General features: G+C 45.4%; 2 protein-coding genes and 1 long non-coding RNA gene across 4 annotated transcripts in view; 1 reads left to right on the top strand and 2 right to left on the bottom strand.

Annotated features, from left to right (window-relative positions):
- LOC116038055 overlaps nucleotides 1-11,455 on the top strand; it is a 12,665-nt gene extending 1,210 nt beyond the window's left edge. Inside the window, exons 1-11 of one of the 2 annotated variants that reach the window (XM_035993840.1) lie at nucleotides 1,326-1,490; nucleotides 2,549-2,773; nucleotides 2,837-3,097; nucleotides 7,942-8,121; nucleotides 8,176-8,234; nucleotides 8,277-8,601; nucleotides 8,670-9,069; nucleotides 9,187-9,276; nucleotides 9,384-9,458; nucleotides 10,153-10,499; nucleotides 10,614-11,455. In XM_035993840.1, the coding sequence (XP_035849733.1) occupies nucleotides 2,597-2,773; nucleotides 2,837-3,097; nucleotides 7,942-8,121; nucleotides 8,176-8,234; nucleotides 8,277-8,601; nucleotides 8,670-9,069; nucleotides 9,187-9,276; nucleotides 9,384-9,458; nucleotides 10,153-10,499; nucleotides 10,614-11,444 (2,745 nt within the window). In that variant the 5' untranslated portion in view covers nucleotides 1,326-1,490; nucleotides 2,549-2,596 and the 3' untranslated portion in view covers nucleotides 11,445-11,455. Of the gene's footprint in view, nucleotides 1-1,325; nucleotides 1,491-2,548; nucleotides 2,774-2,836; nucleotides 3,098-7,941; nucleotides 8,122-8,175; nucleotides 8,235-8,276; nucleotides 8,602-8,669; nucleotides 9,070-9,186; nucleotides 9,277-9,383; nucleotides 9,459-10,152; nucleotides 10,500-10,613 lie in introns of those variants that run through there. The other variant, XM_035993842.1, reaches the window with a different exon arrangement.
- LOC116034141 (hemicentin-1-like) overlaps nucleotides 1-17,500 on the bottom strand; it is a 1,482,957-nt gene that overhangs the window by 1,077,360 nt on the left and 388,097 nt on the right. The gene's annotated exons all lie outside the window — the stretch shown is intronic.
- LOC118493577 overlaps nucleotides 1-17,500 on the bottom strand; it is a 151,623-nt gene that overhangs the window by 13,764 nt on the left and 120,359 nt on the right. The gene's annotated exons all lie outside the window — the stretch shown is intronic.

The following is a 17,500-nucleotide window of genomic DNA, read 5'->3' on the forward strand; positions in this document are numbered from 1 at the left end:
TTTTAACTGGTCCATGTCTGGAACGTAACGGAGATGATTACTAATATATTTACGTGTTTTTAGTCGTACATGTTGAAGGATACAGGATCAAAGAGCACAACATGGCTTCTGCTCCTCAGTCACTGTCAAAGCTCTGCTCATCCTACCAAGCTTTTCAACTGCTACATTTCTCATAGTTACGTCTAAACAATTGGAATAACGCACATATTTCATATATAAATACAAATAAACAGTAAAATGCAAGTTTATTAAATAAAAGTATTTTATGTTTGTATTTTGTCAGGGTGGGCAGTGCCTAGCTGGCCTTCCCTGACTGCACGTCTCTGAGTATATGCAGGTTAAAGTCAAGAGAATGTGTCTCATGACCTACCTGCCTGTACCTGTCTGTACCTGTCTGTCTGCCTGCCTGCCTGTCTGTCTGTTATTACCTGTTCTCATTATTACCTGTTCTCATATCTGTAGGAAGCCCTCAGGCAGCTAAATCTATCCAGGTGAGACTGCTGACGTCTGTCTGACGTCCATACCTGACAACATTAGGTTTTCAGAATCAATGAGGGCATCGTGGCGTGACGGGGGGGACGGGGGGACGGGGGGGTGTATTATTTATAATTAGTAACATCAGGGAACATGCCCACCACACATGTAGGTATTGCATCAAATGAAAAGGCTGATAAGTTGGCCAAGGAAGCTGCTCAAAAGGAAATGATAGATGTCAACATGAATCTGTCTAAGGCCGAGGGGAGGGTGTGGCAGGGAACCATTTTAAAATGGCAACAGCTCTGGGAGCCAGAAAACAAAGGGACGCATCTATTCTCAATCTCTAGGAGGGTAACAGACTCAGTTAATGTTCGTTAACGAGGGGAGGGAGGCGTGAGGAGGAGGTGATCATTTCTAGAATGAGGATTGATCTGAACAGCACTGTCTTTATTTTAGGGAAACACCAGAGTGGCTGGCGTTCATGGCATCATGTTTGGATTTCTTGTAGAAATGATGACCGACAAAGACTAGATCTACTCAGAGACCCGGGAGAAGTTGGTTTGGAGGAAGAATCTCTGGGAAGTATTTTAGAAGTAGGTCAAGTGGGAGGGGAATCGTTGTTTTAGTTTATATTGTAATAGTCACTGGGCTGTGTAACAGGATATACTGCAGGACGGCGCTAGCTCCAGAGGTGGCAGCAATGCTACTTTTTGGATGCCGGCTGCCGTAAAATCCCCCCCAAAAAAAAGAAGAAGAAGAAGAAGAAGAAGAAGAAGAAGAAGAAGAAGAAGAAGAAGAGGAAGAGTAGGCTAGTGGAGCTAGCCGTTAGCAGGTGAGGCTTGTTTCCATGTCTGAACTCCATCTTTCTGTCTCTATGTGATTGTTAGCAGGTGTTTAACAGACCCGGATGTAAGATAGACACACGTTAGCTCCTCAGATGCTAACAGTAGCTTCAAAGCTCCTCTGTATGTAGTTAGCATCTCTCCCGCTAGCTGTTAGCATCTACAGTGAAGGTAAACACGCGTCCATTATCGGACACGCCTCCTCTGACGGCCTGCTGGCGGCCGTCACACCTCCGTAACCGGTTGGTGCCGTTATTAATGTCTTTCTTTAGCTCGTGGTTGATCGGTTCGTGTTTGATCGGTTCGTGTCAGTCGGTCAGATCACACAGATAAACACTAAAACACGGAAAAAGCCGAGCGGGGTGGAGAGGACGCTGCGCCAGACTCCGTTCTAAAAACAGCCTATTTAGTGATCCTTGCTAACTGTTACACCAGACGACATAACTGAAGCCTTTGTTGTTATATCATTTCTATTGTAATTAACTCGGCATTGAGTTCAACTACGAACCGGACACTATGACAGTAAAACGTGGACTTATTACACAGGTTGACTCTGATCGCTGTAATCCACGGGCGGTGTGTTCGGTGCGAGGAGGACTTCAACTTAGAAGTCTTAATAATAATAATAATAATTGGGAATTGTCTTAATGCCGAATTGAAGAGCACTAACTAAGTATTTATGAAACATTGTGGTTGTCTTTTTACGACGTTAGTTTACGTGCTGAAAAGTGGAGAAACTTTAAATTGGCATGTATTTGCATGGAGTCTGGAGTGGATCTATTAATTGTGATCTGGTCCAGTGTGATTGAATAACTGATTAATACTACTAAAGGACTTATTTCTTGACGTGTTTACACTCTAAATAATCTGCTTTTGAACTGTGTAAATGAACTGACATGTACAGTAATCTCCGGAAATGTGTACCTGTGTGTACCTGCTCAGGGGCCTCTGTTACCATGGAGACAGCTGTAGTTAATGCCGAATTGAAGAGTCCTAACTAAGTATTTAGGAAACATTTTGGTTGTGTTTCTACGATGTTAGGTTATGTGCTAATGAGTGGATAAACGTTAAATCGTCAGGTATTCGTATGGAGTCTGGCGTGGTACTACTGATATTTTGTATGTGATGTCAGTCTGATTTTGTCGATCTATTAATTGTGATCTGGTGCAGCTTGTTGATACCTGTGTGTGTGTGTGTGTGTGTGTGTGTGTGTGTGTATATCTGATCAGGATCCTCTTGTTACCGTGGAGACCGCTGGGACCACACTGAGGGTTGCCATGGCGAACAGGACCGAGCCAAAAGCCTCGGACCCAACCTCGTGTCCCGAGGAAGAGCCGACGAAGCCCGGCCCCCGCTGCGCCCTTCGCCGCGCCGCTGGCGTCACCGCCGCAGCAAGTGGGCGGGGCCAGAGAGGAAAGAGACGGGGCCAGAAGAAGAAGGGGCGGGGTCAGAAGGTGCAGGGGCGGGGTCAGACCGAGAAGGGGAGGGGCCAGAAGGCGCCTGGGCGTGGCCAGGAGGCGAAGGGGCGGGGCCAGGAGGAGAAGCAGGAAGGCGTGACGGTCAAGCGGACGTGCAGCGGCGAGAAGAGGCGATGGGATAAGAAGCATTACTGCGTGTTCTGCCGGCGGCCGCAGGTGAAGATCGCTCGCCACCTGCTGAGGAAACACGCCGACCAACAGGAAGTGGCGGCCGCCAGCGCGCTGCCCACGGGCTCCAAACAGCGCCACCTGCTGCTGGAACATCTCCGCTGCCGAGGAAACTACATGCACAACATCGAGGTACCGGGAACGTCCCTAAGATAACGTTTCTCAGATAACGTCCCTAAGATAACGTTTCTCAGATAACGTCCCTGAGATAACGTTTCTCAGATAACGTTTCTCAGATAACGTCCCTGAGATAACGTTTCTCAGATAACGTTTCTCAGATAACGTTTCTCAGATAACGTCCCTAAGATAACGTTTCTCTGATAACGTCCCTAAGATAACGTTTCTCAGATAACATCCCTGAGATAACGTTTCTCAGATAACATCCCTGAGATAACGTTTCTCAGATAACGTTTCTCAGATAACGTTTCTCAGATAACGTCCCTAAGATAACGTTTCTCAGATAACGTCCCTAAGATAACGTTTCTCAGATAACGTCCCTAAGATAACGTTTCTCAGATAACGTCCCTAAGATAACGTTTCTCAGATAACGTCCCTGAGATAACGTTTCTCAGATAACGTCCCTGAGATAACGTTTCTCTGATAACGTCCCTAAGATAACGTTTCTCAGATAACGTTTCTCAGATAACGTTTCTCAGATAACGTCCCTGAGATAACGTTTCTCAGATAACGTTTCTCAGATAACGTTTCTCAGATAACGTCCCTAAGATAACGTTTCTCAGATAACGTTTCTCAGATAACGTTTCTCAGATAACGTCCCTAAGATAACGTTTCTCAGATAACGTTCCTGAGATAACGTTTCTCAGATAACGTCCCTAAGATAACGTTTCTCAGATAACGTCCCTAAGATAACGTTTCTCAGATAACGTCCCTAAGATAACGTTTCTCAGATAACGTCCCTAAGATAACGTTTCTCAGATAACGTTTCTCAGATAACGTTTCTCAGATAACGTTTCTCTGATAACGTCCCTAAGATAACGTTTCTCAGATAACGTTTCTCAGATAACGTCCCTAAGATAACGTTTCTCTGATAACATCCCTAAGATAACGTTCCTGAGATAACGTTTCTCAGATAACGTCCCTAAGATAACGTTCCTGAGATAACGTCCCTAAGATAACGTTCCTGAGATAACGTTTCTCAGATAACATCCCTAAGATAACGTTTCTCAGATAACGTCCCTAAGATAACGTTCCTGAGATAACGTTTCTCAGATAACGTTCCTGAGATTGTGGTCTAACCATTCTGGGTAGTAGATAGATAGCATCAACATCAATGCTGCTGCCAGTTCTGCCGTTGTTTACCTTCTTCTTGACACACCAACCAGACGGCCGGCCGTCGGCAGGACAGCCGTCGGACTAATCAGTCTCCCCGAGGTCCAAGAAGTTCCTCAGAACACACAGAACTAGGGCTGAACGATTTTTGAAAATAATCTAATTGCGATTTTTTTCCCAAATATTGCGATTTCGATTCAATATTTTTTTAAGCTCTTTGTCTTCTGTATTATTCAACAAAGACAAACAATAAATCATTTTATAGTATGAACAACACACAATTACACACTACACAGTTAAAAAAGTAAAAATATAGTATATATACACACACACACACACACACACACCAGTGTATTTTTTTTTTACAGTGCCCAGAGAGGAGCTGCCTCCAGCCCCTCCCCCTCGTGAAGTTGCGTGCTGCCGTGTGCACTTGTTCAGAGAGGCTATCGTTACGTTAGCATGTTGCTGGTGTTCTTGTTCAGAGAGGCTATCGTTACGTTAGCATGTTGCTGGTGTTCTTGTTCAGAGAGGCTATCGTTACGTTAGCATGTTGCTGGTGTTCTTGTTCAGAGAGGCTATCGTTACGTTAGCTAGTTGCTGGTGTTCTTGTTCAGAGAGGCTATCGTTACGTTAGCATGTTGCTGGTGTTCTTGTTCAGAGAGGCTATCGTTACGTTAGCATGTTGCTGGTGTTCTTGTTCAGAGAGGCTATCGTTACGTTAGCATGTTGCTGGTGTTCTTGTTCAGAGAGGCTATCGTTACGTTAGCTAGTTGCTGGTGTTCTTGTTCAGAGAGGCTATCGTTACGTTAGCATGTTGCTGGTGTTCTTGTTCAGAGAGGCTATCGTTACGTTAGCATGTTGCTGGTGTTCTTGTTCAGAGAGGCTATCGTTACGTTAGCTAGTTGCTGGTGTTCTTGTTCAGAGAGGCTATCGTTACGTTAGCTAGTTGCTGGTGTTCTTGTTCAGAGAGGCTATCGTTGCGTTAGCATGTTGCTGGTGTTCTTGTTCAGAGAGGCTATCGTTACGTTAGCATGTTGCTGGTGTTCTTGTTCAGAGAGGCTATCGTTACGTTAGCTAGTTGCTGGTGTTCTTGTTCAGAGAAGCTATCGTTGCGTTAGCTAGTTGCTGGTGTTCTTGTTCAGAGAGGCTATCGTTACGTTAGCTAGTTGCTGGTGTTCTTGTTCAGAGAGGCTATCGTTACGTTAGCTAGCTGCTGGTGTTCTTGTTCAGAGAGGCTATCGTTACGTTAGCTAGTTGCTGGTGTTCTTGTTCAGAGAGGCTATCGTTACGTTAGCATGTTGCTGGTGTTCTTGTTCAGAGAGGCTATCGTTGCGTTAGCTAGTTGCTGGTGTTCTTGCCGTGGGATTAACTGGACTAATAAAACTGTTGAAACACCGCGGCCACGCTGCTGTGAAAGCTCCTCAAACGTCATTTATCAGAGTCTGGTTGTTACCCCTCTCAGTGGCAGCTCCTCCACTCATATCTTTATAACGGAGCTAACCGCTAATCAGAGCTAATAGTTGCTAACCGAGCCTTGAGTTCTGTGTGTCTGTATCCATTAACTGCACGTATGGACTCGAACCAGAATAAAACCCTTCATTTTATTAAAATGGCTGTAAAAGTTTTAAACTACAACTCAGAGTTGTTTGAAGACAGAAATCAGCTCCAGGTACGGCGTAGCGTTAGCGTGCTAGTTGATGCTTTCTCTGCAGAGTGCAGACTGATTTGCTCTCGCGAGTCATGTGACCAAATCGCAGCCTTTGCGATTAGGAAATCACGTTTTAACATATCGCGATATTATCGCAAATGCAATTAATCGTTCAGCCCTACTCAGAACACACCGAAGAGACGCAGACTTGAGCGTACGTTCTGCACGTGCGCGAGACATAATACAAAAAAATGAAAACCGGAAATGACAACGTGTCACGTGGGTCTGGCTTCTCCAGCCAGACTGTCATGGCGGCTCGTTCAGAATACGACCTCATATTGGACTAAAATAGTTCACCGAAACGTGTTTCTGAAACATTTGAAGAGAGAAATAGGCCGTGCAGTTGCTGAATCTGTCTTCATTTCAGATCAACAAAGGTCAGTTTAACAGATTTTACTCAGATTTTGAGAAGCATTAGTCACTCATCCCGATCCCCGTTTCCGGGTTAGCTCTCCACCAATCAGATTGGTCATTGAGTCCGACTGCCCGCCCTCCGACTGAGTAAGTCAAATCGGCCCAATGAAGGCCGACGGCCCCTCTGACTAGCGACGGCACGGAACACACCGACCAGACTCGAGTCACCGACCTCGCCAGACTGTCAGACGGGTGATTATCCAGTCCTTCCTGAAAAATGCGAGTGAGTTTTTTTGTGATAGTTTTGGGCTAAAATCCTTGATGATGCGGCACGTTTTCTTAACAAATGTGATGGAATATGAAGGATATTTATGCAATTTTATGCGATGAAATTGCGGGAACTTGCAAAAACTGCGGTTTCATCACGGCTTCATCGCGGGGTTTGCAGCTTTTCGATGATGTTCACGTCACGTAATTACCGTATTTTCCGGACTATAAGTCGCTCCGGAGTATAAGTCGCATCAGTCAAAAAATGCGTCATGAAGAGGAAAAAAACATATATAAGTCGCACTGGACTATAAGTCGCATTTATTTAGAAATTGATTTCACAAAATCCAAGATCATGAACAGACATTTAATCTGGAAAGGCAAGTTATTCAACTACACAGTAGCACACAGAACAAGGGGCTGAATACGGTAGGTGTCCGGTATGTTAACGTAACACATTAACAGTTATTCAACTATACAACAGAATACAGAACAACTACCAGGGCGTGGAGACGTAACTGCACCGTTGACGTGCATCTACATCTGTGGACTCGTTCCTCCAGCTCTGGCCATCTTGCTTTCAGCGAGCGACTAGCTTTCTTTGTTTCCTTCATTGCAGTAAGAGTCACCTTCTCGCCAGTCCCTCACAAGTTTCTCTCTCACTCCAAACTTTCTTTCTGCTGCTCGATTACCGTTTTCGGCTGCATATTTTAGTTTCTTTTCTTTCTCAGTTGTCTTTAGGAGCAGCATATAGTCGTCACAAGCCTAGAGCGCCCTCTGGCGGCTTTAGACGGTGATGTTTTCAGCATGAAATAACATTTAAAAACGTGAAATTATAAATATTTTGATATATAAGTCGCAGGACCAGCCAAAGTATGAAAAAAAGTGCGACTTATAGTCCGGAAAATACGGTACGTCACTTCATAACGTTCCCATGGCAACAGGGGAAAATGGCTGCTCTTGTGTGAAGTAAACGCAACATTTTTCATCTTTCTGCTAAGATATATGTGGGACTTTTTTGCAACAAAAATGTGGGGATTATGAAATCATGCAAGCCCCGCATATTTTGCACGGAAATCTGCAATTTATGCAGCGAAAGTGCGGCGTATTTGAAAAAATGCGGCCCCCGAAATAAATATGCAGACTTTGGCTGATTATGCATTGAATTATGCGATCGCATAATCACGTTTTTCTGGAGGGACTGGTTATCAGGTTGGTGTGTCAGGGCCTTAACCCGTACGTACAGCCCCAGTCTGTCTTTACCTGCAGAGGAAACTACCTGCACAATATTCAGTCTGTTCTCTGCCTCTCTGTCTGTCCACCTGTCTCTCTGTCTGTCCACCTGTCTGTCTCCCAGGTGATCAGACAAGGCAGTGGAGAGATCGTCCCGTGGCGTCAGCCCTCAGAGGAAATGGATGCGAGGAACTACCTTCCCTGCCCGCTCTGCCTCGGTTTCTTCCTCCGCGCTGATCTCTGGAAACATCAGGCTTCCTGCCGCAAGAAGCTGACCCCTGCCCCCTCAAGGGACCCCACCTCCGTAACCGACACAACCACTACCCCCTCAAAAGACCCCACCTCCACAGCAGACACAACCACTGCCCCCTCAAGGGACCCCACCTCCACAGCAGACACAACCACTGCCCCCTCAAGGGACCCTAACTCCACAGCAGACACAGCTAATGAGTCCTGCAAAGACCCCACCTCCACAGCAGACACAATGTCTGACCCCACAGGTAAGTCGGCCTGTGATCCAGCAGACAACGGGGCCACAGAGGATGCACCTTCCGACCCCTTGGGAGAAACGACCACAGCACACCAGACCGGGACCAAGCGTCCCGTGACCTCTGACCCCAGGGTGGATCAGGACGTGACCTGTGACCCCGGCAGGGCAGAGCTGCCCAGGAAGCGCAGCAGGGTCCAGGCTGCAGCGTCCCGCCTCCTTCCCATTTCCAGCGGCGCGTCTGAGAGCTGCAGCGAAGTCCTGCATCGCATGAACCAGGACCACGTCTCACACCAGGTCTGTACACTCTCTACCTGTCTGTCTCTCTACCCGTCTCTGTGCTGACTCCCCCCCGCTCTGTCTAGGTCAAATCTGATTGGCTGATCTGTAAATACGGAAACAAGTTGATGGGGAACCAAGATGGCAGCCAGAGGAGGTACGACTACGTCAGTCAGAAGCTGCGGGAGCTCGGCCGGTTCGTCCTCGCTGCTAAATCTCTGGACTCTGGCGTTCGGACCCTTCAGGACCTTCTGGCTCCAGGCCGCCTCAGCCTGGTGCTGGCCGCTGCCAGAAAAGCTTCTGTATACCGCTGGAGTCGCCCTCCGCTGGCCGTGAAGACCACGCTGAAGACGGTTTGTGAGATAGCCATCGGAGAGCGCCTGCAGGACGGAGACTGGGAGGCTGCAGCCAAGACCACCGACTTCTACCACCTGCTGGGGAGGGATTGGGACAAACTGGGGCTGCTGGACCCCGACCGCCACACAGGTAACACCTGAGTCAACCATGTGGGTTGTCTGCTTAAATGTTATATACATACATTTACTATCACTGATTCACACGTTTGTATGATCAATCCCCCCACTGCTTTGCATTTCTATCTAGCCGCTTCAGTAGAAGAAGCTAAGCTGAAGAAACGATCGGTCCAATCAATAAGTGAGAAGTGTAAAGATCCGTCTGACCCAAGACCAAAGGGTGAGTCCTGGTCCTGACCACGGACTTCTAACCGTTGATCTTGATCTTGAGTATGAAATGACTGAGTGCTGTTTGACGTTGTTTTCTGTCTCTCTACGTGTGTGTAGTTCCAGTACAGAGCAGTAACCGACCGCTGACCTCCATGATTCAAATAGAGTCCAGACTGCAGACTCCGATCACAGGTGGGTCCTCCTGGATCAGCTCGCCATCAATCCATTACTAATAGGGGAGTCGCAATTCAATTTGACTTTCGATTCAAACTTTTCAGCAGCGATGACAATGCCACAGTAAGAGCCACAAGATGGCAGAAGTTATATATTTACAACAATTTGAGTTCTGAGTTTACAGGGTGCACATGAATGCACCATTAGTTTAACAAAGTGTACATGAACACAGATGCTTTACCTTCGTTGTTGGTTTTCATAACTCACTCACGGTTGGCACAGGAAGACAAAATGTTGCCACATGGTGACTTCAAGGAAGTAGGAGAATTTTCTTTTGTTTCTCCGTTATCTCCGGCAATGGCCATGGTGTCTGGAAAGGTGTAGCTCCAGGCTACAGCTAAGCTAACATTACCCTGTGTCTTTAGCTGCATGCTACCAGCCGGTAACTTACGCTGTGTCTGTTGCTGTTTTTGGACGTGCACAAGCAGGCGGGGTTGGAGAGAGAAAAAACACTGAGGGAATCGTCGATCCTGCTTCTGATTTCAATAGTAGAAATTCAAAGCTCATTTGTTCAATTTCTGATAAAAAATCATGACACCATATATGTGCAGGAAGAGTGTACGTGTGTTCAGGAAGTGAGTACGTGTTCGGGAAGTGAGTATGTGTTCGGGAAGTCTATCTGCATTGATCAACTTTTCCATCTGTCTTTTAGTCCCTGTTGCTCCGAGGAAGGTCCAACGTCGGCCCTGGTCGTCTGCAGAGAAGGAGGCAGTCTGGAGACAGTTGGGAGTCCACGTTCTGGTCCAGTCGGTGCCAGGGAAGGAGATCTGTCAGCGCTGTCTGGACCTGGAGCCGGTCCTCAGAGGGCGACACTGGAAGGACATCAAGAACCAGGTCCACAACCAGATCCAGAGCCAAAAGAAGCAGCAGTTCCACGCCCAGATGGACCTTCAGGACAACCAGGAACAACAAGAGCCAATCCAAAATCGCAAGAAGCAGTACCAGGCTCAGGTAGACAAACAAGGCACGGACCACAACCAGAAGAATACCCAGATGGACATCCAGGATAACATTCGGAATCAGAAGAAACAGCAGTACCATACCCAGATGGACCTCCAGGACCTTGACAACATTCGGAATCAGAAGAAACAGCAGTACCATACCCAGATGGACCTCCAGGACCTTGACAACATTCAGAATCAGAAGAAACAGCAGTACCATACCCAGATGGACCTCCAGGACCTTGACAACATTCAGAATCTCAAGAAACAGCAGTACCATACCCAGATGGACCTCCAGGACCAGGACAACATTCAGAATCAGAAGAAACAGCAGTACCATACCCAGATGGACCTCCAGGACCAGGACAACATTCAGAATCAGAAAAAGCAGCAGTACCATACCCAGATGGACCTCCAGGATCAGGACAACATTCAGAATCAGAAGAAACAGCAGTACCATACCCAGATGGACCTCCAGGACCAGGACAACATTCAGAATCAGAAGAAACAGCAGTACCATACCCAGATGGACCTCCAGGACCAGGACAACATTCAGAATCAGAAGAAACAGCAGTACCATACCCAGATGGACCTCCAGGATCAGGACAACATTCAGAATCAGAAGAAACAGCAGTACCATACCCAGATGGATCTTGATATTCACAAAAAGCAGCTGTGCCATTCGAGAATAGCTCACCAGGACCAAATTCAGAACCATAAAAAGCAGCTGTATCCAATGGGCGAGCATCGGGACACTTCTGTACTGACGGGTCCACATTATGGTTCTGAGGGGCCACATCGAGCCCCTGGACAGTCCCTACTGGAGCGGGAGCCCGGTCTCAGTCCATACCAACTCCCACACAGGACTCTGGGGCCTCACATGGACCAGCTGCTGTCCAGAACAGAGTGGACTGACGAGTCTTTGGCCCAACATTACTCAGTCAGCAGGCAGCTGGACAGGAACCTGCCGCCCAATCCCCACTCTGGACACGTCCACTTCTGATGGATGGTACTGGTGACTGGTGGGGAGTAATGGTTCAGGGTTAGGGTTCGGACTGGAAAGGAGGATCTGAGCAGAGACGGTTATATAAAACCCTCCGAGGGTATGGGGGTTGGTTCCCCCCCTCTAATCCGACTGTCCTCATAGCTAAACCAGAGAAGGTAACGGTCGTGGTTTTAAACATGTCGTCAACGTTGTGAAACGGTCCCAGTTTGGTTAGGTTTAGACACCAAAACTACTGAGTTAAAGGAACACGCCGACGTATTGGGACTTTGTCTTCTTCCCCGTATCCCCCAGAGTTAGATAGGTCCAGACATACCCTTCTCATCTCACAGCATGTCCTAACGCTGTCTGACACCCCCACCACTAGCCTAGCTTAGCACAGATCCTGGAGGTAACTGGTTCCATCTAGCCTAGCTTAGCACAGATCCTGGAGGTAACTGGCTCCATCTAGCCTAGCTTAGCACAGATCCTGGAAGTAACTGGCTCCATCTAGCCTAGCTTAGCACAGATCCTGGAAGTAACTGGCTCCATCTAGCCTACTGCTCCTGACAAAATAACACCAACATGTTCCTATTTACATGTTGTGATTTGTAGAGTCACAGCGTGGACAAATAACAAGGTCACATGACACACAGCCATCTTCTAACCGTAAACTAACCAAGGGGGTCAGCTTCTCCTCGGACCGCGTAGCTCCTATGGCGCCATGTTGATGCTACCAAGCCATCAGCTCCCGTTAGCATCCCATTGACTGCCATTCATTTTGACGTCACTTTGACAGAGAATAACTTTACATCTGAAGAGTTTAAAGACTCTATTTGTCCGTTGTTTATTTCTAAAGAAACACGACAATGTATAAAAGGCTCCATTACCTTGTAGCTCACGTTATGGCTCCGTAGCAGACGTTTTTATAAAAATAGGCTAACGATTGGGTCATAACCACGAGACTTACTGTCTCATAGTAGAGGAATTACCGTATAGTACAGGAGAAGCTCTCAGGCAGTTTGGACTTCCATTAGCTGTTTAAGTTTAATTACTAATGTTAACTATCATTGTAGTGATCAATAATTAGCCTGTGTCTATGTTATCTCCTTACATATACCTACGCTCTCCGTCTCTGCTAGATTGGGAATGATTGAGATTTCTCTTGGCACAGCTACCAGAAGACTTCCAACTTTCAGACAGGTTGCTCACGTCACATCTACGTCTTCAAGCTCAGTTGGAGGCTGCTCAGTAACGCTCAGCCATCACCGGGAAAGAGACTTCACTGGTCTCCGTCCAGAGACACGGGACCTGCTGCTCCATTATATACTGTCTATGAAACATACTGGGAACTATATTCTCAGAAGGCCAAGCACTGCTACTCTCTGCTCGGGGCTTCTCAGGTGCTGCAAGCATATCACTCCGCCCAAGTAGCAGAAATAGCCGTGCTTCGTCTTCTGAGAATATAGATCCGTGCTAAGCTAGGCTAGGCTAGCGGTGGGGGCGTCAGACAGTGTTAGGACACGCTGTGAGATGAGAAAGGTATGTCGGGACTAATCTAACTCTGGGGATACGGGGAAGAAGACAAAGTCCCAATAAGTCGGCGTGTTCCTTTAACTTGATATAAAGATGGAGGTTTGGGTTCCAATCAGACGTGACTTTGTTCCCTAAAATTAAAATAACCGTTTCCTTTTCTAACAGGACATGACCCCCGGTCTCCTGGGGGACGTCCTGTTTGTTTGAGACATAAATTAAAAATTAAACTTCCCTTGGCTGGGTTACAGGAGCTCGTGTTGTCCCGTCCACCGTGCAGCTTGGCTTTTCTGTGTACAAATTTTAACTTTTTTGAATGTTTTGGTCGTCTTTTTTGACACTCGTTTTTCCTGATGTTTTTGGAAATATTTTGACGTTTTAGTCACTTTTTCTGATGTTTTTGTAGATTCTTTCGGCGCCTTTTCTGACGTTCTTTTATAACATTTTTTTTAAGTGTTATAAAATGGACTAAAACACCCAAATTCAATGAAAGTAGTGAACTGATCATTTATGTAACTTGTGAAGAGCGTTGTAGGGAACCATCCACGTTATTTCTTTTGACAATTTGTTTGAAAGAAACCCAAATTTCTGATATAGAAACTGTTTGAAAATGGGTGAGATTAGACCCGAGGACACCAGGATATTACCCTGTAATTGTTAGCCCTCTGTCACTAACAGACAAGGTCGCAGACTCTAACTTTAAACACTAACATTGATTTTGTTTTTCAAAAGGCCCCTAAAAAGGGTCTGAAAGGGCCACTGACCAGGAACTTCCAAGTTCAGGTACAGACCCTCTGGCTACAGCTTTCTGTAGTCTGGAAGAAGTCCCACTGCCAGCGGTCTCTGCCTGCAAGACAAAGACACAAATGTGCATTTTGTGTAAGACTTTTATATATTGACACTACAGATTTAACGTTCTAAGTCAATGTTGAGTATTGTTGTTGAAGCTGCTGCTGTTCCTTTGTGTTGTTGTATTTACTCATTGTTACTCACAGCTTTCTGTTCCCGTATACGTGCAGGTTAGTGTCCTAAATTCCCTGTAACGTAACCCTAACCCTAACCCTTTCCTAACCTTAACCACTCGAGGACAGATGCCCAACCCCAGCCAGTGGAGCTGCTTGGTAGAGCAGGTCTTGGCGTGGGCGTAGTGGGGCGTGGGACACTAAACTGCACGAATGCCTTCTGTTTCTGTCTGGTGTGTCCACACTGCAGCTGTGACTGAAGTGTCTGAGCAGAGTGTAATCAGCCACGATAACTACACACACCCGTGTGGCAGTCCAGAGGCTGCTGGCTCCTAATATCACCAGTAGATGGCAGAGCTCAACCACGTTCATTTGTGCTTCCTGCAGGAGTAAAAACATTTTTTAGTCTTGAGTGTGCCTTATTTCTTTCAAATGACGCTAACAATAAGAATGACGGCCGGGTCCTTAAAGGGTAACTTTGGTTTCTGTGTCTGAGGGTCTGATGGAACAACAATCTGTGAAACTGGTCCAGTATTAAACCAGAACCAAGCTGTAATGTAACCCTACAGGACTAATGTTCAGCAGCAGTTAGTCACTAAAAGTTCTGTTGTTGTCTGACAACATTATTGGATGGATCCCTACAGAGATAGACCTTTTAGTTAAAGAGTAAGATCCTTTTAGTTTAACATGAAACAGCCCCGAAATCCCCATCACCAAACTACACCAGACTCCATGTAAATAATCACTACTTTTATCATCGTAAAACACACTTCATTCAAAGTGGACGGAAACTAAATCAAACTATCAAAAGCCGTCTTGGTTCATCTTTCCACTGTTCCAACAATCACCACTCTGGTTTGGTTGAAATAAACCCTTAATTCACCCATTTACATGTGGAAATATGCTGGCTCTATACACACTAAAATTCCTGATTATTTACATGGAGTCTGGTGGAAATATGCTGGCTCTATACACGCTAAAAGTCCTGATTATTTACATGGAGTCTGGTGGAGATATGCTGGCTCTATACATGCTAAAAGTACTGATTATTTACATGGAGTCTGGTGGAGATATGCTGGCTCTATACACGCTAAAAGTCCTGATTATTTACATGGAGTCTGGTGGAAATATGCTGGCTCTATACACGCTAAAAGTCCTGATTATTTACATGGAGTCTGGTGGAAATATGCTGGCTCTATACACACTAAAAGTCCTGATTATTTACATGGAGTCTGGTGGAAATATGCTGGCTCTATACACGCTAAAAGTCCTGATTATTTACATGGAGTCTGGTGGAGATATGCTGGCTCTATACATGCTAAAAGTACTGATTATTTACATGGAGTCTGGTGGAGATATGCTGGCTCTATACATGCTAAAAGTACTGATTATTTACATGGAGTCTGGTGGAAATATGCTGGCTCTATACACGCTAAAAGTCCTGATTATTTACATGGAGTCTGGTGGAGATATGCTGGCTCTATACATGCTAAAAGTACTGATTATTTACATGGAGTCTGGTGGAGATATGCTGGCTCTATACATGCTAAAAGTACTGATTATTTACATGGAGTCTGGTGGAAATATGCTGGCTCTATACACGCTAAAAGTCCTGATTATTTACATGGAGTCTGGTGGAAATATGCTGGCTCTATACACGCTAAAAGTACTGATTATTTACATGGAGTCTGGTGGAGATATGCTGGCTCTATACACGCTAAAAGTAGTGATTATTTACATGGAGTCTGGTGGAGATATGCTGGCTCTATACACGCTAAAAGTACTGATTATTTACATGGAGTCTGGTGGAAATATGCTGGCTCTATACACGCTAAAAGTACTGATTATTTACATGGAGTCTGGTGGAAATATGCTGGCTCTATACACGCTAAAAGTACTGATTATTTACATGGAGTCTGGTAGAAATATTCTGGCTCTATACACGCTAAAAGTCCTGATTATTTACATGGAGTCTGGTGGAAATATGCTGGCTCTATACACGCTAAAAGTACTGATTATTTACATGGAGTCTGGTTGAAATATGCTGGCTCTATACACGCTAAAAGTCCTGATTATTTACATGGAGTCTGGTGGAAATATGCTGGCTCTATACACGCTAAAAGTAGTGATTATTTACATGGAGTCTGGTGGAAATATGCTGGCTCCATACACGCTAAAAGTCCTGATTATTTACATGGAGTCTGGTGGGTTTGGTGACTAAATGAACCAAATCACCAAACCCACCAGACTCCATTTATTCAGCCGGCAGCAGAATACAGAAGTTAACACGGGAACTTGGACACTTTTTTGAATCTTTATTTAAACAACATTCAAAGACAACAGAGAGAACAATCCCAACCTAAACACAAGCAGACATAATGCACATTATACTCTAAATACATCAGGTCATTTAAGGCTTAAAGTGGCTACAGAGATACATGGTTTAGATAACTTTGTTATTTCTGGAATATTGAATTGTTAAAAAGGATGAATATGAAATATAGGGAGTAACAGGATCAGACTATGATGAATAAAAGACATGAATAACTGTAACTCTACTCTGATCTACTCTGAGGTATTTATATAAAGGTAAACCCCAGGGCTCTCATTTATAAAACTCTGCGTAGGATCTTTACTAAAAGTACGTACGCCCAAAAGCCCAAAATGGCGTACGCCAAAAAAAGGTCAGATTTATAAAACCGTGCATACCTACACCTGTAAACAATGTTCCCTTTATAAATCAGAGATTACCCACAAGTGTGCGTATGTGAATCAGCCTCTTATCCCGCCCTGTACACGCCCATTTTTAACCCTAAATAGTCAATGCAGAGCACCTCGTGAATGCTGATCAGTATGTTAGTGACCCTGGCAGTTGTTCTTTCATCACGCCAAATCGTGACCACTGGTGGAGAAAAAGCAAAAAACTTCTCAGATGTTCAGGAATTGCTGCAACTTGAATTAAAATTTCGGCCTGTTCTTGCCCAGTGTAGGGAAACCTGATCTATAACTACATGTATTAATAATACATCCAAAACAGCATTACGGCACTCGGGGACAGCTTCGATATACCAGACGTATATAATAAGATTTAACAGAACTTTATATTATATCCAAACAAGCCTTGGTGATAAAGGTAAAGAATTTATATAATATTTATATAAATCACTTAGCTGTCTGACATTTCCCTCTGGAAACAGCTGGTTTCCCCCAGAGTGGAGGACCAGTAGCCTATTTGGACCGGGATGGCACGGTTCCGGTGCGTTGCCCTCTCTACTGGACCCAGTTCAGTACAGAGATCCAAGAGCTCAGCTTTAGGGAATCTAAATCGTCATATTATCCAGTCATCATCATGGTCCCTGAAGACTCTTTCTCTCCTGATTCTTCCGTTAGTGTAGTCCTCCTGAAGGCCAGCAGGGCCATCATGCAGCATTACACACGGAGGTCACCGCAGTGTTTACAACATATTGGTGATTGTTAACATCTTGCCAAAAATCACAGCATCAACTAGTGGTAACCCCCCGGGGTACAATCTGAAGACAAAAGAAAGTCTAATAGGCAAACACACTTTTCTTCATGCAGGTT

Source organism: Sander lucioperca, chromosome 17 (genome assembly GCF_008315115.2).
Source record: "Sander lucioperca isolate FBNREF2018 chromosome 17, SLUC_FBN_1.2, whole genome shotgun sequence".
Lineage (NCBI taxonomy): Eukaryota > Metazoa > Chordata > Actinopteri > Perciformes > Percidae > Sander > Sander lucioperca.